The following is a 21940-nucleotide window of genomic DNA, read 5'->3' on the forward strand; positions in this document are numbered from 1 at the left end:
TTCAGGAAGAGATTTTATATGTTTTGGTAATCTATTACACAGTTTTGTTCCTGCATGATATATACCTTTTTATCATTATGTGGTGTTACAATGATTAACATGTATGTCACAGTCTGACCTGGTACTGTAATCACAGACACTTTTGTTTGAGGAAAAAAGTTTTCTTTTCTCAGTATACGTTTTTTGACATGCATTACTACTTTCAGTATATAAATTCAGGGAAGCGGTAAGATCTGTAGATCTTTAAAGAAAGGTTTGCATGGTTTTCTACTGCTTACTTGTTACATTATTACTAGAATTGCCTTTTGTTTTATGAAAACTGTTATGGCCTAGTGTACATTTGCCCAGAAAATGATACCATACTTCAGTATTGAATGTACACGAGCAAAGTATACAGACTTAACTGTTCCTGCACAAGTATTGTTGTAAAGAATTCTTACTGCATAGCTCATTTTTGCTATTCTTGAATTTAGGGATTTGATGAGTGCTCCATTTAAGATTTTCCTGGATATGAGTCCCAAGAAATTTAGTTCCATTGACAACACTAATGTTTTGGTTATCTATACATATTATGGTTTGTGCCGCATTTTTATTTTGATCTTTGTGGAAATTCATCAGTACCGTTTTTTGGGGACTAATTATTAGCCTGTTTCTGGTAAACCATTCAGATACTTCTTTTGTTATATCTTTTGCAGATGCAGTAAGATTTTGTTCATTATTCCCTTCAATCAATAGACTGGTGTCATCTTCGAACAGTACTTGTTCAGAATCCCTACCGTATAATGAGAAATCATTCATGTATTAAAAAAAAAAAAAAAAAAAAAAAGAAAGGGACCTAAAATAGAGCCCTGTGGAAAACCATGACCTAGTCCACACAGTTCTTTCATGTACTTAATTTCAGTCACCACAGAGTGATATTTCAAATATGATTTAATCCACTGATTTGTCACACCTCTTACAACATACCATTCGAGCTTCCTCAGGAGCACAGAATGACCAACCACATCACAAGCTTTTGTTACTCCAAGAATAAATCTGAGACATTTCTGTGGCTGCCGACTGCATATAAGACATGGTTTATCAGATTGAAAGTGGCTGTTTCAGTTGATTGCTGTGTCCGATACCATGTTGATATCCAGAAATAATATTATTCTTGTCGAAGAATGTAGTTAGTTGTGAAAGGAACACTTTTTCAATAATTTTCGAACACCCTGACAGTAGAGACATAGGCCTATAGTTACCCATACATTGCTGACCACGTTTTTTATATAGGGGTATTACTTTTGACATTTTCAGTTACTGTCGGAAGACACCGCATGATAAGGATGAATTGCGTATGTCTAATAAACGAGAGAGTATTTGTCTTGCTGTTATTTTTATAATATAATCTGGAATATAATTTCTCTTCAGGGAATTAACGGTATTTAGGAGCTCTGTTGGTCCTATTGGATTGAGGACCATGAATATATTATTTATTTCAATAGATGAAAGTTCTTTCCATATTGCATTGGGTGGATTACCAAATTTTTCCTTCACTAATTTTTCAGCAACAGTTGTATAATAAGAATTCAAGTTGTTTGCAACTGTCCTATGGTCAGTGACATTCTTGCCTTCGTTTGATATCACACTATTTTTCTGGATTGTCTTCTTCCATGTAAGATCCTTCACAGCTTTCCACATGGACTTAGTTTTATTGGTTGACTTCATGATATACACTCCTGGAAATTGAAATAAGAACACCGTGAATTCATTGTCCCAGGAAGGGGAAACTTTATTGACACATTCCTGGGGTCAGATACATCACATGATCACACTGACAGAACCACAGGCACATAGACACAGGCAACAGAGCATGCACAATGTCGGCACTAGTATAGTATATACCCACCTTTCGCAGCAATGCAGGCTGCTATTCTCCCATGGAGACGATCGTAGAGATGCTGGATGTAGTCCTGTGGAACGGCTTGCCATGCCATTTCCACCTGGCGCCTCAGTTGGACCAGCGTTCGTGCTGGACGTGCAGACCGCGTGAGACGACGCTTCATCCAGCCCAAACATGCTCGATGGGGGACAGATCCGGAAATCTTGCTGGCCAGGGTAGTTGACTTACACCTTCTAGAGCACGTTGGGTGGCACGGGATACATGCGGACGTGCATTGTCCTGTTGGAACAGCAAGTTCCCTTGCCGGTCTAGGAATGGTAGAACGATGGGTTCGATGACGGTTTGGATGTACCGTGCACTATTCAGTGTCCCCTCGACGATCACCAGTGGTGTACGGCCAGTGTAGGAGATCGCTCCCCACACCATGATGCCGGGTGTTGGCCCTGTGTGCCTCGGTCGTATGCAGTCCTGATTGTGGCGCTCACCTGCACGGCGCCAAACACGCATACGACCATCATTGGCACCAAGGCAGAAGCGACTCTCATCGCTGAAGACGACACATCTCCATTTGTCCCTCCATTCACGCCTGTCGCGACACCACTGGAGGCGGGCTGCACGATGTTGGGGCGTGAGCGGAAGACGGCCTAACGGTGTGCGGGACCGTAGCCCAGCTTCATGGAGACGGTTGCGAATGGTCCTCGCCGATACCCCAGGAGCAACAGTGTCCCTAATTTGCTGGGAAGTGGCGGTGCGGTCCCCTACAGCACTGCGTAGGATCCTACGGTCTTGGCGTGCATCCGTGCGTCGCTGCGGTCCGGTCCCAGGTCGACGGGCACGTGCACCTTCCGCCGACCACTGGCGACAACATCGATGTACTGTGGAGACCTCACGCCCCACGTGTTGAGCATTTCGGCGGTACGTCCACCCGGCCTCCCGCATGCCTACTATACGCCCTCGCTCAAAGTCCGTCAACTGCACATACGGTTCACGTCCACGCTGTCGCGGCATGCTACCAGTGTTAAAGACTGCGATGGAGCTCCGTATGACACGGCAAACTGGCTGACACCGACGGCGGCGGTGCACAAATGCTGCACAGCTAGCGCCATTCGTCGGCCAACACCGCGGTTCCTGGTGTGTCCGCTGTGCCGTGCGTGTGATCATTGCTTGTACAGCCCTCTCGCAGTGTCTGGAGCAAGTATGGTGGGTCTGACACACCGGTGTCAATGTGTTCTTTTTCCATTTCCAGGAGTGTATTTATCATTTTACCTTTTTTATGACGCATTTCAAAACTTGCTTTTTTTTAAATAAGTAAGAATTTCTGGACTGCTGTCAGCTTTGGGCTGCCAAAGAAGTTCCCACTTCCTTTTACAAGATACTCTAATGCCTGATGTAATCCAGTGTTTGAATCTATCTGTGCTTCTGGAAATCACTTTCCTTTGTGGAAAAGCTATGTCAAAGTTACACTTGAAAATGTTCAAAAAATTTTCCAGTCTTTTCAGTGATAATAGAGGTATCATATACTTCTCTCCAAGATTGTTTGCTGATTAGATACTGGAAGTATTCAATGTTTTTCTGAATATAAATCTTCTTATGGATTAAATTTTCTACATTAGTCGAAATGTGATTTACAGGTATAGTTATTAATTGCGAAAAGTGGTCGCTATAGCCAGTATCAAAGTTTTCTGGTGTACACTTGTCCATGTTTATACATACCTGATCAAGGAAAGTGACACTAGTCTTTGTTACATGTGATGGAGAGCTAACAGTCAGACAAAGATTGTAGGATTTTATAATATTTAAGAACTTTTCACTGTGAGAGCTATCAGAAAGTCAATATTACAATCTCCACACAGTACCACTGTTTTTCCAGTTGTCTTGCGTTTGCCTAAAGCAAGGTCCAGTTTTTTTAAAAAAAACACTTATATTGCTAACAGGAGATCTATACACATATAAAATAATAGTTTTTTCAGACAGTAACTCAACAGCTGAGATTTCTAAGTCTCTTTAGCAACGAAGTTTCCAAACACAGAGGCTATAAATCTACATTTTCTTTTATATATATATATTAGATCCCCCACGTTTCGATTCCATTCTACGAAAGCAGTTTGCAAGATTAAAATGCAATATTTTTAAGTATTGAAAATACTCATTTTGTAACCAATACCCACAAAAACATAAAACTGAAACATCTTTCCATTCCCTATGGAGACTTTGTTTGTTAATGACTGAACATTCTGGTGTACGGTCTTCTGCATCACATTTGTTGTGATACCGTCTACTCCCCTAAAAAATGTCTTTCACCCTTTTTATAAGACATCGCATCTTCTCATCTTTCTTTATGGTCCATTTGTCCAAAGTACTTTGGACTGCTTCTATACTATGCCTTTCGTGACTCAAATGAGCTAAATGACAGATTTCTTCAAATAAAAATTGTTTTCCACTGTGATTTAAATGAAGGTCATGGATCTGTCTAAAGTGCTAACATTTGTTAAGTTCATATACAGAATTTTTTGCATACTTCATCTCTTTGTTTACTCTTCCTATTAATTTATTTGCACATGACCAAGTATGTAGGTCATATCTGTTGTGGTTTATATATAATAGCTACATTTGTGTTGCCTAAGTTGGGTAGAACTACTTTCAAGAACAGTGATGAGGTCACTACCTTAATCTCTGGCAACACCATTTACGCCTGCACAAATTACGAGACAGTCTTTTGAGTCATGGTTTTCACATGATTTTACCACTGTTTTGGAAATTTGTAGTAAGGTCTTATAATAATAATAATGTCGTGTGACGAGGGCTTCCCGTCGGGTAGACCTATCGCCTGGTGCAAGTCTTTCGATTTGACCCCACTTCGGCGACTTGCGCGTCGATGGGAATGAAATGATGATGATTAGGACAATGGGACCAAACTGTTAAGGTCATCGGTCCCTAAGCTCACGCAATACTTAAGCTAACTTAAACTAATTTACGCTAAGGACAACACACACACACTCATGTCCGAGGGAGGACTCGAATCTCCGACGGTGTTAGCCGCGCGGACCGTGCCAAGACGCCCAAGACCATGCGCACCACTGTTTTTGCCACTTCTGCAATGCCTGCTCCTGGTTCGAGAAAGGTGTGGACACTTGCGTTGGTCTGTGTATCTGTCACCTTTTCTGCTATCTGACATCAATGATTATCAGTAAAAATTAAGATTTTTCACTCTGTTTTGCACGCATGAGGCCAATCGACTGATTTTTTAGTCCATTTCTTTGTTAACGATGTGACACGCGCGAAAAATTTACAGTAGACGGCTGCTGTTGTTTGTAATTATTATCTGGGCTCATGTTTTTGAGTGACATTGTTTGTAGAATCATGTTTGTCATTATAACTGTTTGGTGCACTTACTTTTATATTTCCAAGTTTTGTGCTGGTTTCCAGAGTAGTTCTTCCTTTGTTTATATCATTGGTAGCCGATATTTGATTGAGGTTCAGTCAATGCTCTGTATGTTGAGTTTTACAACCAAGATGTTGCAGCTGTTTCTCCAATAAGGCTACAGTCCTTTCAAGTTAATTGATTTCACTGTTCTTTGTAGTTAAAATGAGACGAAAGTCATCGGACTTTTTACATATGGATGTTACTGAATTTACATTTGCCACGGTTCTTTCACTAGATTTTGATCTTAGAATGATTTCGTTTGCGTTTTTTCCTTTAACTTCGCAGCAGCAACATTTTTCAGGTCGAACAACGATTTTTTTTGCACTGAATACAGAAAGACTCACTCTTTCTTTTATGTTTCTCGCGGGACTCGATTATCGTGTACCTATTTTTACCGTAATTTTACTTACTTGGTTTAAGATTAAGCCTATTATTATGGCACTACGCTAACTTCTGACGTAAGTAAACACCAATTCTACACCTCCGCTGTCTAACAAATCAGAGTAAAATGACGACGGATCCATCTATGGGCTGTTGCTAAACCTCGTAAGCGATGTTGGGGGAAAGCAAGGAAATAGGATGGTTTTAACTTCTTAACTTATGCGTAAGCTGGCATGACAGTGTGCAAGTTGGGTGTTTCCACATGCTAGTTGTCTTACGGAATGATGGTGGGGGTATGCACGTCTAAGAAATTCATGCCTGTGGAAATCTGGCTTAAATAATTGCATCACTCGAAGAGCTGATAGCACGTGAAGAACCCTCTCACGCTAATAAATAATGCACCTAGCCATCTACTAAACATGGGAGAAGTAGAGTTACATGACACACGGCTGTGGGACTTTAAACCACACGAAAGAAAACGGGGCAAACACTTCTAGAAAGGTCTTGTTGTTCGTAATAATATTATCTTACGCAATCGATCAGTGAACACAGCTGTCGATACAGGTTCGATAATAGCTACCAAAGATATGTTAAAGTTTCGAGGTTTATCTTTCGCGCATTCATTCTGCTGAAGGAAAAAAAAAAAAGTTTGATGCAATTGATTGCCGAAATATGTGTTTATGTGAAGAATTAAGTGCTACCGCAGCAATAAAGTTATCTTGTGAGTTCAACGACAAGAAGACAACTGTACCTTTTGGGTATAATGATGTTGGACGTCGTTATAGCATTAGATAATCGATGCCGAAGTAGGCATACCTTACGCAAGTGGCCTTGTAATTTCATATTTTGCAATGGAAGTCAATTTCGGACCATGTGTAGGCCGAAGTACGGTTGAAGACTACAGGAACGAGTAAGTGCTGGGAAAATGTATTTGTTGAATCAAGCTACATTGTAACAGCGAGCGAAATATTTCACTTTTCACGGGTCGTAAAAGTCAAATATGTAAAGTGCTATTTTTTTTTTTTTCTAGTTGGTGGCAGAATTCATGAAATCTGCAAATAATTGTAGGTTTTGGGAAGTGCAGCATCACTGATGAATTCGTTCGTGGGAAAACTATCGACCATCTCTCGGAAGTATCCTCTTCTTCGTGGGATGGCTTCCTATGCTGTCATTTGGCCAGCATCATCATTGTGTCAGCAGACTATATCGGGCAAGGAACACTACGACTACATGCAGGTTCTTCGATATGGCTTGTTCGGAACTTTATTCGTGGCGCCTACCTTACATACTTGGATGAAACTGGCAGCAGAAATGTGGCCAAGCATGACTGTGAAATCTGCTCTTGCAAAGGTAGTTTTTTTTATTACCTCAATATAAAACAGCCCCTTTTGTGCCATTGCATAACCAGTACTCACAACTAGGTACCAATGAAGTAGGTGTTTTACATAGTTGGGGATTTTATGTGTGGATGTTTGTGTTGAGGCCCATGTTGGTAAGAAATATATTATTCTAAGAAGATTAATTCAGTTGTTGGTACCATGTCATAAGACCTACTTCTGGTAGTTACTCTGAGGCCAAAACCTTGAACATTTCAAAGTTTTATTCGGAAGTGCCTCAGATTTGGGTTAAAGTGTGGTATTATGGCCTGCCCCCACCCCTGAAGCCTTTTTTGTGATGCTCTGTTGCACAGCCTGAGGTCTAGGTTATACGAAAAGAGGGTCTAGTGCAGCAGGGGATACAACCCGTCGGCTTTGGACAATGACGTCACAAGTCACCAGATAGCAGTTTACCATTTTCGCTTTTGCTGTTATGTTTCAGTTTCGTTTTTTTACTGATTGCTTAATAAAGTGGATCTGTTTATTCTATCTCGTGAGATTTTTTTTTTTTTTTAAAGCCAAAAAACACTTATCAGCCACTGAAGGGAGCTACAACACTAAGGAGAATCGCTTCTCGATTGGCGACTTGTGACATCAATGTCCAAAGCCAACGGGTTGTATCCCCTGCTACACTAGTCCCCGAAAAGACGACAATTTGGTCACAAGTTGGCAAAGCCAGCAAATGTGAAAACAGAATATGTGGTTGTGGTGACAAATTGACTGATGCTGAAGCCTTATATATAAGTATGCCCTCTACTGAAAAATACAAGAGTCCGATATGTAACTTGTACCCAGACTTGCAACTAAACTAAACAATCACAATCTGCAAACATAAATTTTCAGAGGAATAAATTACCCCAATTATGTAAGTATAATTGTGATATTCTGTATTAAATGAGTAAATGCATTGTTGCCCCCCCCCTGAAATGGTATTAGCCTTTAAAAAAATCGGGAATCAACTGCGTAAAATACATTGCCTTTATTATTTATTATTATTTCAAATCCCTGTACAAGCATTAGATTTTCCGCGATTACCCTAAATTGCTTAAGGCAAATGTTAGGACGGTCCTTTGAAAGAGCAAGTTTTACTTCATGCTTAAGCTATCTGAGCTTCCGATCTGTCTCTAATTATCTCATTGTTGACGGGAGGTTAAGCGTTAATGTTCCTTCCTTCATATGGGCAAAAGCCGCTTGGAATAGTGTTAAATTGTGAAAGAAAGATGAAATCAAAGGGAAGGTGGCTTTTAGTGAAGTTTGAAAGGCAAGCTGAACTCCAGTTGTCAGATGAACTTGTAGGCCAGATGATAAAGTATTTGGAAAGGAGAAGGAAGTGCAGTGCTTAAATGTGCAAGAGGTTAGATACTGCAGCTTTGTGTCTGGGGCATGCTAGTTCCTAGCTGTCATTCCAGAAGAGTCTTTGGCATATTTGCCTGCTACAAGGTCAGTGAGGAGCAATTAGAGCATTTTTTATTGCTTTTTAAGAGTTACTAGGTTTACCTATAATCAAACCGTCTTAATTTCCATAACACAACTCAGAAAATTGTTGGTAGCCTGGTGCTGTGACAAATTAGTCTTCTAAAGAAAGTGTCAGTAATTGAGCCTTCAAGACAAAATTTTAATAGGCAGACACAAGTGAGTGGTTCATGGTGTGGGTTCCTGTTGTCATGTCCTAGTTCATGAACCACGGGCAACATATGAGTGGCCAAGTAAGTGGGCTTGACAGTCGGGATACCAGTTACTTTGGAATAAGGCTGGGCATCTCAGACATAATCTGAGTCGTGGTCACCTTTGTGCTTAGACAGCAAAGACTACCAAATCCACCGGTTAGTTCCTCAACCGTTAAGGGGTAAAACTCAATGGGACTCGGGTCATGTAAGGCTAGCAACTAGCTTCCCTGGTACTTTAAAGATGATGCTGGCAACAATCAGAGCAAAATGCCCTGGACCTTTGGATGTGACGGAGTCCCACCTCTAATTGACAAAACAGGGACTCATAAGATACGACTCGGCAAACGAATGGTAACGAGATGGGGGAGCTATTAATATCTATGGGGGCTACTCTGGGAAGAAGGTAGAGCTGGCAGAGGCTGCAAGTAAGATGGGGTTGGACATTCTAGCTGTTACTGACATTCGGGTAAGGGGTGAGAAAGAAGAGGAAGTGGGAGATTACAAGGTCTACCTGTCAGGAGTCAAAGCAGGAATAGCACAATGGGGTGTAGGGCTTTACATCAGGAAATGAATGGAACCCGGCGTAGTTGCAATAAGGTATGTAAACGAATGACTGATGTGGATAGATTTGACAGTGTCTAGCAAGAAAATTAGGATAGTGTCAGTATATTCGCATTGTGAAGGGACAGATCAAGATAATATGGATAGTTTTTATGACACACTCAGTGAGTTGTTAGAGTAAAGGACAAGGACAGTTTTCTGCTCATGGGTGATTTTAATGCCAGGATTGGAAATCGAACAGAAGGGTATGAAAAGGTTATGGGTAAATTTGGAAAGGATATGGAGGCCAACAGGAACGGGAAACAACTCTTGGATTTCTGTGCCAGTATGGGCTTAGTAATCACAAACTCCTTTTTTAAACATAAGAACATTCACCGGTGTACTTGGGAAGGCAGGGGAACCAGATCTGTCATTGACTATATAATAACAGATCAGGAATTCAGGAAGGCTGTGAGGGACACATGTGTATTCAGGGGATTCTTCGATGACACTGATTTCTATTTAATCTGCAGTGAAATTGGTATTGTGAGGCTGAAAGTTTAGGTCAGGTCCATATGTAGGAGGATAAGAGTGGAGAAACTTCAGGATAAGGAAATCAGGCACAAGTATATAACAGTGATCTCAGAAAGGTACCAGTTAGTTGACTGTAGTCAATTACAGTCATTGGAAAAGGAATGGACAAGGTACAGTGACACAGTACTAGAAGTGGCTAAAGAATGTCTTGGAACAGTAGTGTGTAAAGATAGGATGAAGCAAACAGCTTGGTGGAATGACACAGTCAAGCCAGCCTGTAAAAGGAAAGGCGGCATATCAAAAATGGCTACATACTAGAACTCAGGTAGACAGAGAAAGTTATATTGAAGAAAGAAACAAAGCCAAACAGTTAATTTCAGCATCCAAGAATAAATCTTGGGAAAACTTTGGAAACAGGTTGGAGACTTTCGGTCAAGCTGCTGGAAAATCATTCTGGAGTGTAATTAGCAGTCTTCGAAAGGGAGATAAGAAGGAAATGACAAGTATTTTGGACAGGTCAGGAAAACTGCTGGTGAATCCTGTTGATGCCTTGGGCAAATGAAGGGAATATTTTGAAGAGTTGCTCAATGTAGGTGAAAATACGATCAGTAATGTTTCAGATTTCGATGTACAATGGGATAGGAATGATGATGGAAATAGGATCACATTTGAGGAAGTGGAGAATGGTCAATAGATTGCAGTGCAGTAAAGCGGCTGGGGTGGATGAAATTAAGTCGGAACTCATCAAATACAGTGGAACGTCAGGTCTTAAATGGCTACATAGGATAATTGAAATGGCGTGGGAGTCGGGACAGGTTCCATCAGACTGGACAAAAGCAGTAATCACACCAATCTTTAAACATGGAAACAGAAAAGATTGTAACAACTACAGAGGTATCTCTTTAATCAGCGTTGTGGGTAAAATTTTCTCAGATATTGTTGAAAGGAAAGTGTGAGTATTAGTTGGGGGAAAAACTGGATGAAAATCAGTGTGGGTTTAGGCCTCTTAGAGATTGTCAGGACCAGATCTTTAGCTAACGGCAAATAATGGAGAAGTGTTATGAGTGGAACAGGGAATTGCATCTATGCTTTATAGATCTAGAAAAGGCATATGACTGGACTCCTAGGAGGAAGTTATTGTCTGCTCTACAAGATTATGGAATAGGAGGCAAGCTTTTGCAAGCAATTAAAGGTCTTTACATAGATAGGCAGGCAGCAGTTAGAGTTGACGGTAAATTGAGTTCATGGTTCAGAGTAGGTTCAGGGGTAAGATAAGGCTCCACTGTTGTTCATGTTATTTATGAATCATGTGTTGAAAACAATAGACTGACTGGGTGAGATTAAGATATGTGAACACAAAATAAGCAGTCTCGCGTATGCGGATGACTTAGTTGTGATGGCAGATTCGATTGAAAGTTTGCAAAGTAATATTTCAGAGCTAGATCAGAAATGTAAGGACTATGGTATGAAGATTAGCATCTCCAAAATGAAAGTAATGTCAGTGGGAAAGAGATATAAACAGATTGAGTGCCAAATAGGAGGAACAAAGTTAGAACAGGTGGACGGTTTCAAGTACTGAGGATGCCTATTCTCACAGGATGGCAACACAGTGAAAGAACTGGAAGCGAGGTGTAGCAAAGCTAATGCAGTGAGTGCTGCGCTATGATCTACTGTTTTCTGCAAAAAAGGAAGTGAGTACCAAGACTAAGTTACCTGTCCACCATTCAACCTTTCGACCAACTTTATTGTATGGGAGCGAAAGCTGGGAGGATTCAGGTTACCTTATCAATAAGGTTGAGGTTACGGATATGAAAGTAGCTAGGATGATTGCAGGTACTAGTAGATGGGAACAATGGCAGGAGGGTGTCCACAATGAGGAAATCAAAGAAAAACTGGGAATGAACTCTATAGATGTAGCAGTCAGGGCGAACAGGCTTAGATGGTGGGGTCATGTTACACGCATGGGAGAAGCAAAGGTTACCCAAGAGACTCATGGGTTCAGCAGGAGAGGGTAGGAGGAGCTGGGGAAGACCAAGGAGAGGGTACCTGGATTCGGTTAAGAATGATTTTGAAGTAATAGGCTTAACATCAGGAAAGGCACCAATGTTAGCACTGAATAGGGGATCATGGAGAAATTTTATAAGGGGAACTATGCTCCAGACTGAACGCTGAAAGACATAATCAGTCTTAAATGATGATGGTGATGATGAGACACAAGTGATCACTTTTACTGAATGAACTAGTGGGTCAGTCCATATCAAATCAAATCAAGTTTGGTTAATTTTTGGACCGTGTTGTAATAACATTTTGCTCATAAAATTCTACCCGTGACCAATAAATATGAACTACATATGTTTTAATTGCTGTTACTATGATCTGACAGTCCTCGTTTTGGGTTAAGTAACAGGTTTTGGCATTACAGTGATGTTCGATTCCACCCATCTCCTTTGAGCCAGGATATCATCAAGATGGGGGACACCTCTGCTTCACAATATGGCAAGTATAACATCACTGCAGACAAGCATGAATAAAAAGATGTGAGTATGTTTCACTCCTGCAATGAAACAAAACTAACCGGACAACCATGGGAAGTAGGGTTTTAGGGCGGGAACGATTTAAATATATGACAATAATACAAAAAAAGCACCATCGGAAAACAAATGTTATCCAAAAACATGAAACCCATAGGAATCTTACATTTCACTTGACCTATACAGTTCAAATGAAGTCTTCCCCCCCCCCCCCCCCCCCCCAAAAAAAAAAAAAGAAGAAGAAGAAGAAGAAGAAGGGGGGAGAGAGAGAGAGAGAAAGAAAAAGAAATACACATCCAGCTCCAAAACACTGTATCATAAAAGTCCCTTCACCTATATAGGTCAAAAGAGGACAATGATCCCAAAAGCCAACACACAAATCAAAAATCCAAAACGCCCAGATTTACATGATTAAAATTAAAATACAAACAAAAATAAACTATACACCAAAACAAACAAACCATACATGATGCATTTGCCAGCCACAATCACCGACAAATAGAGCTAGGTTTGCCAGACACCCCTTCTATGCCCCTGAAGTGGTCTTACACACACACACAACACTAATCATAATTAACAAACACTCATGTGCTCCACCAAAACAATAAATCGACATAACTCCCTGGTGACAAGGCAAATTCTTCCAACCACAGCTTCACACAATCATTACACAAAGTCAAATGACCAAATACTACACATAGAACAAACAACTTGAAAATGAACACCCACGGCAAGAGCGTGTGATGAAATACAGCAACACGCCATATACAAACACGACCTGGCTCAAAAACACAGCACCATAATGACGTCACACAACACACTTATGTTGTGAGTCGAAGCAGACAGGTGGGATTGAACGCTTCCCTTAATATGGACGTTTCTCATGTTGGCTACTGTAGCATTTGAAATGGCCATTGTAGGATGAAACTGATTGTGATCATATCATAAAATGTGATTGTGTCTAACATAGTCAGAGCAACACGAGTTCACGAGAAAAATTGGATTTCTGTTTATGGTGTGTATTCTGCAGGCGTTGTAAACCTGTGCTAATATTTTGTTCATGGGTCTAGTGTAGCAGGGGATACAACCCGTCGGCTTTGAACAATGACGTCACAAGTCGCCAGAGAGCATGTATTACAAAGATGAAAGAGCTGAGGAGAATGTTGAGAAACAAAGGAATACGAGAGAGATAAACATTGATCTTGTCAAAAGCCGAGAAGCGATTCTTCTTAGTGTTGTAGCTCCCTTCAGTAGCTGATAAGTGTTTTTTGAAAGCTGTTATGTTTTAGTTTAGTTTTTTTATTGATTGCTTAATGAAGTAGGATCAGTTTATTCTATCTCGTGAGATTTTTTTTAAAAAAAAAGCCAAAAAACACTTATCAGCTACTGAAGCATATTGGTGGAATAAGAAACTGAAATATGGTAAAATAGTGAAATATAGATAAACGATCGCTTTTAGATTCACATTCAATTATTTTAATGATAGTGCTTATTAGAACACAGAACTGCTTTATTATCTATGCCTCGAAGTGAAGACATTACTATCTACGACTAAGGAATGACGTCATTGTTCAAAGCCGACGGGTTGTATCCCCTGCTACACTAGACCCTTGTTTATTATAACATATACAAGATACAATTCTATCACATTTTCCCTATTTAATGTATTCAGATTGTTTAATCTATTGATGTATCTGCTATCTCTTATAGAACTTATTTTTTTTATAAAATACTTTGTAGTTTGTGTGAAGGTGAACAATATTAATAAAATTGCAGCTGTTGCAATGCATTCCAATGTAGGTAACAACTTGCATGTTGAATGATGGGAACTGAATAAGGCGATTTGTGAATGGTTGTTGGTAGCCAGTCAGAGTGCCCATTCAGAGTTTCCTATGCTTCGCAAATAAAGTTACCTGCAATTTGCTGTAGGAAAGTTCTTGCAGAATGCAAATACTTTTGGGTTAAAGGAGTTCTCTCATGGAAAAACGAAAACATTGAGTTGTTGATAGACACAAACAAAAGAAAGAAAACTTTATTTTGTTTTAATAGGTTAAAATTTAACATAATTGGAGATTTCGACAAAATTGGAAGTAAGACCAAGTTGGTTGTTGCAATGACAAACATATATCACGTGCTGAGACTTGTTAACCTCATCAACTTACAAGGTAACTGTCACAGTCCAGTCTAGCCTAGGCCTCGTGCTGCACTGCAGATCAGTCTGTCAGCACATCTAGTTTTCTTCCATTCATACCGAAAACAAATGTGATCAGTTGGCTACCATATGGTATCACCCATTGACTAAGAACAATGTCAACGAATTGCCAACATCAGCATGTAATGCAAGAGACAGGAATGCTGTAAGTGCACTCAAGCCAGTTTGATTTCATGTGTACATACTTCGTGTCTACAGTTTAATCTTGTATATAGCCATAAAATATTATGTATACACTTCAGAATCACTTGTGGTATAATGTTTTTCTTTTCTGAAAGAGAGGGGTTGCTGGACACTGAAGTGTCAGTGGAAATGATACTTTCCAATTACTACAGTAGCATCTAGTGGAAATTTAAAATATTTAACTGCCCCAAGACTGTCAGTAATATTGAAAGTTTCACAGTGTATTGTGCAGTATGTTGATGAATCTAGTAAAATTAGATTGTATTTCGCAAACAGCTTAAGAGTGTATAGCCTCTGCCCAATATTGTATATCTTTGTGAGTCGGTCTCATATGGAAAACTGTTGATTTTGCATGATGCATTGTGAAGGAAAATGGCTTTGACATCAGCAGAATACACCTTCATTTAAGAGTTGTTGGAAGCGTAGAGGGGTTTTCCAGCCCTATGGTTTATCAAATGAAATGAGTATAGTAACTGGCAAAAGAAAACAGATCAGTACAAACAGTTATCAAAATATAGAGAAATATACACAGAAGCAGGTAAGCTTTAATTAGTAAAGAAATGAAATTCATTCTGGACAAATTATAGGAAAGTGCTGGAAAGAATTAAGAATGCGTCAATAAGCAGAGCTGCTGCTGAAAAGTTACTTGAGACAACACTTTCATACTTTGATGCCTTGAGGGACACACAAATTTTTATCGAAAATTAAATAAAAAATGTGTGCATTTGGTTTTAAAATTGGATCCAAATAAGTATTGTGTAGATTTAATGACAATTATAGATGTAACCATTTCCAATAGTAAATCAAATGAGTGAATATCCAGTCTCAGAAAGTTCCAATAATTATTTGGCTCTCTAATCCTCAAGTCACATAGTAAATTTTCATGTGCCAATCTTTCTCTCATCTTATATCTTTTCTTCATCCCTCTATGCTTCCTCTTTTCCTGATGAGCACAAAACCAGCCCAAGAGCCAAATAACAGCTAGTGGCTGTATCCTCGCATGTTTTGCACATTCTAGGTTTGACACCAATATTGTGAATATTGATGTGCTGTCTGGAGCCAACCACCAATATATTGCCTAATATTACTGCTAGTCTAGTGTTCGCATTAGTCTTAGTACGACCCCTTCCTCACCTTGAGCAATGTAAAAGTTAGCCATAATTTATTAATGACAAATACAGAACTGTAATTTTGTGATGTGATGTTTAAATACTTGGTGAATTCATACATGTTTAAAATTTTATGGCTGAAGTGATAAGAGAAGCTCTTTCAGAAAAATCATTCAGGATCTGATACAGGAACTGAATGCTCTTATGTTTATTATAAGAATAACATTGACACTCCCTGTCACTGAGATGGGAAACTTGTTTACTTTGCACATTTTTATTCAGATATGTTGACCAATAAAACAACCTGTCAGCTTTGACTAGTGATGCTACCAATCAATATGACAATATCATAGAATCACACTATTGTACCTACAAAAGTTTTGGGGACCACAACAGGAACACAGGGCTTTTGTGTAGGGATTTTCTTGTTGTTGATACTTTAAAAAACATCAAAAACTTTGAAATAGCCTACAAAATTCAGAAAACAAGGGTTTTCACTGGGATCATAAATATACCTACAGAATGTGCAGTGTGTATATGAAAATACTTTCTGGCACATTTATAGGCAGACCACTCGAACACGCAACAAACTCTCATTCCACCCTATGTAGACTTATAGCTGTCTACTGATAAGGGTTACTACAACCTCTGTTTAGTCACAGTAGTGGCATCACTGGGCAAAGCAGAACAACTGTATCATCTTTTCACACTTATGTCCAGTGGTAGCATAGGGTGGGAAAACCATTGTGCATTCACAAGTAATAATTTTAGATTAAAAAAAGGGCAATGTTAGTCTGTAATTTAGCACAGCCCATTTTTCAAACATCTCTGAATTATCTCCCTGCCATCCCTACAGATATGGTCCCTCATGGGCTTTGTGGCTGACAAAGACTCATTCAAAAGGAACTGCTACATTCATTCATTGTGGGACAAACAGTTTGCACTTGCAACATTCACATCCTATGCCTGATGTACACTCCTGGAAATTGAAATAAGAACACCGTGAATTCATTGTCCCAGGAAGGGGAAACTTTGACACATTCCTGGGGTCAGATACATCACATGATCACACTGACAGAACCACAGGCACATAGACACAGGCAACAGAGCATGCACAATGTCGGCACTAGTACAGTGTATATCATCCTTTCGCAGCAATGCAGGCTGCTATTCTCCCATGGAGACGATCGTAGAGATGCTGGATGTAGTCCTGTGGAACGGCTTGCCATGCCATTTCCACCTGGCGCCTCAGTTGGACCAGCGTTCGTGCTGGACATGCAGACCGTGTGAGACGACGCTTCATCCAGTCCCAAACATGATCAATGGGGGACAGATCCGGAGATCTTGCTGGCCAGGGTAGTTGACTTACACCTTCTAGAGCACGTTGGGTGGCACGGGATACATGCGGACGTGCATTGTCCTGTTGGAACAGCAAGTTCCCTTGCCGGTCTAGGAATGGTAGAACGATGGGTTCGATGACGGTTTGGATGTACCGCGCACTATTCAGTGTCCCCTCGACGATCACCAGTGGTGTACGGCCAGTGTAGGAGATTGCTCCCCACACCATGATGCCGGGTGTTGGCCCTGTGTGCCTCGGTCGTATGCAGTCCTGATTGTGGCGCTCACCTGCACGGCGCCAAACACGCATACGACCATCATTGGCACCAAGGCAGAAGCGACTCTCATCGCTGAAGACGACACGTCTCCATTTGTCCCTCCATTCACGCCTGTCGCGACACCACTGGAGGCGGGCTGCACGATGTTGGGGCGTGAGCGGAAGACGGCCTAACAGTGTGCGGGACCGTAGCCCAGCTTCATGGAGACGGTTGCGAATGGTCCTCGCCGATACCCCAGGAGCAACAGTGTCCCTAATTTGCTGGGAAGTGGCGGTGCGGTCCCCTACGGCACTGCGTAGGATCCTACGGTCTTGGCGTGCATCCGTGCGTCGCTGCGGTCCGGTCCCAGGTCGACGGGCATGTGCACCTTCCGCCGACCACTGGCGACAACATCGATGTACTGTGGAGACCTCACGCCCCACGTGTTGAGCAATTCGGCGGTATGTCCACCTGGCCTCCCGCATGCCCACTATACGCCCTCGCTCAAAGTCCGTCAACTGCACATACGGTTCACGTCCACGCTGCCACGGCATGCTACCAGTGTTAAAGACTGCAATGGAGCTCCGTATGCCACGGCAAACTGGCTGACACCGACGGCGGCGGTGCACAAATGCTGCGCAGCTAGCGCCATTTGACGGCCAACACCGCGGTTCCTGGTGTGTCCGCTGTGCCGTGCGTGTGATCATTGCTTGTACAGCCCTCTCGCAGTGTCCGGAGCAAGTATGGTGGGTCTGACACACCGGTGTCAATGTGTTCTTTTTTCCATTTCCAGGAGTGTATATCTGTGTGCACACAAGAGCGAGCCATCAGAGTAATAAATTCCCATTATATTCTACTATTTATTCAAGAGCACTGGGTTTCCCCCTAAAGTGAATGATGCTGGTGAAAGTAATTCTATATACAAACAGCAACACATATTACTGACTTGTCACTAAATATCTTGCTTTCTTTTTCACAGGCAGTAGTTGAACAGTTTTCTTATGGACCTGCAGCTTGTATTTGTTTCTTCTATGGTATGAGCCTTCTTGAAGGAAAATCAATGAAAGAAGCTGCATTTGAAGTTCAAACAAAATTTGTTCCAACATACAAGGTAAATTTCCAACAAAATGGTTTCACATTTGAGTTTCTATTGTTACTAACTGATTAAGAGGGATTGTTTTTCTGCAGACGCCAAAAAGAACACATATTGAAAGACAATGCTACACAGAATGACATGCTTCCTTTTTCTGCATGCTTCATTTTAGTCTTCCCCTCCCCCCCCCCATATTGGTTACTGCAATTGAAGTACCACGAATTAATCGACTAAAAGACTTTTAGTGTCAGGTTAGTTTTTCTGAAACAGATGGGAAACATCTGAAATAAATTTATTCATGATCATTACATCACATACCATATTTGAATAGGAAGTATATCAGCTATGAATAACACATCTTGCACTATCATTAAGACATTACTGAAAACTCACACCATCTGCACTTGATGTGAGATCCCTAATTTCCATCCTGTTAAAGAATAACTATAGAACGACATTAGGAAGTCATGGGTAGAGTACAAAATACAAACAATGACAGGAGTCATTGTTACAAACCACACTCAGTATAGTTGTGGCTTTAAACAGTATATTATCTCATCGACAAAATTTAACTCATGACTCAGCTTTTGGACAATGTCCTTCCTAGAGGCTTAAACACAGTGATAGCACTGTGCTGCAACCTCTGCTCAGTTGTCATGTGAGGTATCCACTAATCAGCTGGCTGCCACCAAACTGACCTAGAGCAAAGTTCACTTCTCACACCACAAAATGCTCTATTTTAATGGTTGTTTCACATCCTGTGTAATCTGACTCCTCCCACCATCAAACAGCAATTTCTCATTTGAGCAATTAAAGGAAACTGTTCTTACAACACACATTTATAGCCCACAGCTCCCTGGCTTCCATATCTACTAGCTTCTGCCCTCCACATACTCCACAATTGACTCTAGGTAATTTGATCTATTCACTGTTTTCTCTGCACCTTTCCTTTTCCTCTCTTTAACCATACTTGCTCCTCCTCTATCATACTATTACGATTGTGTAACACACTCGATTTTGCCTTCTGCAAAAGAGCCCTCACCTGTGCCACTTGCTATACTGTCACCTTTTTGCTTCCCTCCATAGCTATCACTCACACCCCCCCTTCATTATTCATCTCACCCAACACAAGCCTAGTCTGTTATGCCTCAGATTTCTCCACGTGACATTAATGAAAATACACAAAGTAAATAAACATTCTGACAGCAACATTAGCACACACAGAACAAAACTTATTGAAACTAAGCTTGTTGGATTTCCAATAAAATTTCAATGTGTACAACTACAGAATTGCAAATTTGTCATCTGTATTTAAGTTCTTTGTGGTCTACTGGTAATAGAAGTTTGAATTGTGTAGTGCACTGACTGGAATGAATGTGCATTTTTTTAAAAATAGTTACTATTTTCAAGAAACTGAACAATAGTTTCAGTGAACTTTTCAGTTACCAGTCCTTAAGCAAAGCAGCCTCAAGTAGAGGATGTTGTGCCTCTGGTTGGTGTGATAATTACTGCATCATAAGCAAAGAGAATTATTTATGAATTATAATCATGCAGTGGAACTTATTTCTGTATAACAGAATTAGCAGTGAACTCAGTTTTAATCTTAATGGAACAGTGGCTGTAATTTTTACTCAGTCACTGAAGTACTGTTTTGAACAAGTCTTTGCTCACCATGAAAACCTCCTCCTTAATGACTGCATGTGAAGTAAACATATTACTAATTAAATCACATTATGATATAGAATTTAATGTCATTGAAGCATTGTATTGTGTGTTCGGTGAATTGATACATGGTATTTTCTGTGGAAAAGTGTTTTGGAACCTGACTTCGCCCTTACGACAAAATCTGTTAGAAGCTTGGACATTGAATGTTCCTTTTAGTAAACTAATTGGCATGTTTTTCAGCATATGTAGAGTAGAGTGCCTTTTTTCTACAGTCATATGTGCATAATTCATTTGTCAGCATTTTTATTTCTGTTCAATAAACAAAAAATATATTATTATTGAATTTTCCTCGAGACATTATAGGGAAAAATATATTATGTCATGATTACAGTATGGAGTTCTCATCTGGCCTGTTGCTGCAACCGTCAACTATACATTTGTGCCTGAAAGAAACAGAGTTCCTTTCATAAGTTTATGCAGTTTTCTATGGACCAACTTCTTGGCATTCATGAAAGAATTGGAAGCAAAACGTCTTCTTCAACTGAAAACACCACTATAATGTTTTCTAGCCACAACAAAATAGTATTTATAATTATTATCAGCTTGTAATATATGTGTATGAAACATTCCTGATAAATTTCTCATAAAACAAAAATAACATTGCAAGAGATTGCTGTTATATTGTTTTACCTGATAAAAAATTTCCAAATGGTGACAGGTAATTCTCTTTTTTTAACATCACTCAAAATACAAATAGCTAGTGATAGCTATTGTTTGTTTCTGTATGATGGAATTCATAAGCAGTTACATGTATGTTAGTAAGAAGAAAACTAAAATAGTGTGTATTTATTGGGGAAAAATTTACCTGAAGTTGACTCTAACAATTTTTGAACTTAGTAAATAATTGCTTAAAACCCTAATTGTTAAATCCAGCAATATGTAGTGGTGACAACAGAATTATGTTCAGATATCTGATATTACTGTATTATTAATTTTATTACCAATTGTGTGTGTGTGTGTGTGTGTGTGTGTGTTTAATATCATTATTTAGAAATAAATCTGTAGCCACTACCTATATTTTAACAACATGGATTGTTGTCCTTTGGTATCAGTTTCATGTAGCACAGTCAATATGTTGTTTACAACTTGAATGAAGTTATACTGTTCCTTGCAATGCTGATATTGCCTGTTTTGAAGTATTCAAAGAAATCTCATTGAATAAGTGTCACCAGTATTAAAAAATTTTGACATACATTAGCACAAATACATTTGTTGATTACAGCGACTGTAATTATTATTATTTTATTATTATTATTACCCATGAACTGCTATTTCCATCACTTCTACAATTACTGTAAATATATTCCCGTGATAACAGATTCTGCTGACAAATTTTGAGTATATCATAGCGGCACATTGCTGCCATAAGACTATTCATGGTTGCAGCAGGAAGCTCACCCAGGGATGACAACTGGAGAGACACATGTGTAGGGTAATACTTCCACACCTACGGCATTCAGTAAGCCACGTTTCATCTATATTGTGCCAGTAGTTTAACAACTTCGGAAGATCAGTTGTAACAGAGTTCAATTTAGTGACCCAAGGTGGCAGAGGCAGGGAGTGCCACCAGCTTTCTGGAACTATAGGCTTGTATGTGCTTCAGCAGCTTCTTCATTGTGCAGTTTTGGAATGCCCTATATCACAGGTATTTTAACCACCCAGGTAGTGAGAATGGTTTAAAAACTCGG

At 40.0% G+C, this 21940-nt stretch overlaps 1 protein-coding gene across 2 annotated transcripts; it reads left to right on the forward strand.

The window, feature by feature from the left end:
• Positions 1-6296: 6296 nt before the first annotated feature.
• LOC124714460 (mpv17-like protein) lies at positions 6297-21483 on the forward strand. 2 transcript variants are annotated; one of them, XM_047243023.1, is made up of 4 exons: positions 6297-6597; positions 6756-7037; positions 18414-18545; positions 20584-21483. In XM_047243023.1, exons 2-4 carry the CDS (start codon positions 6780-6782, stop codon positions 20749-20751), a joined length of 558 nt encoding a protein of 185 aa, XP_047098979.1. In that variant the 5' UTR covers positions 6297-6597; positions 6756-6779; the 3' UTR covers positions 20752-21483. The 2 variants fall into 2 exon arrangements, with proteins under 2 accessions (XP_047098979.1, XP_047098978.1); XM_047243022.1 differs by having other exon boundaries at positions 6298-6597; positions 6718-7037.
• The last annotated feature ends 457 nt before the right edge of the window (positions 21484-21940 follow it).

The sequence above is a fragment of the Schistocerca piceifrons genome, chromosome 1 (assembly GCF_021461385.2).
Source record: "Schistocerca piceifrons isolate TAMUIC-IGC-003096 chromosome 1, iqSchPice1.1, whole genome shotgun sequence".
NCBI classification, from domain to species: domain Eukaryota; kingdom Metazoa; phylum Arthropoda; class Insecta; order Orthoptera; family Acrididae; genus Schistocerca; species Schistocerca piceifrons.

Excerpts from the sequence above, each read along its gene's own strand:
- LOC124714460 (XM_047243023.1), top strand. The coding sequence starts at position 6,780 with ATGAATTCGTTCGTGGGAAAACTATCGACCATCTCTCGGAAGTATCCT. Across the intron at positions 7,038-18,413 it reads TGAAATCTGCTCTTGCAAAG|GCAGTAGTTGAACAGTTTTC; the intron begins GTAGTTTTTTTT and ends TCTTTTTCACAG. Across the intron at positions 18,546-20,583 it reads AATTTGTTCCAACATACAAG|TATGGAGTTCTCATCTGGCC; the intron begins GTAAATTTCCAA and ends TCATGATTACAG.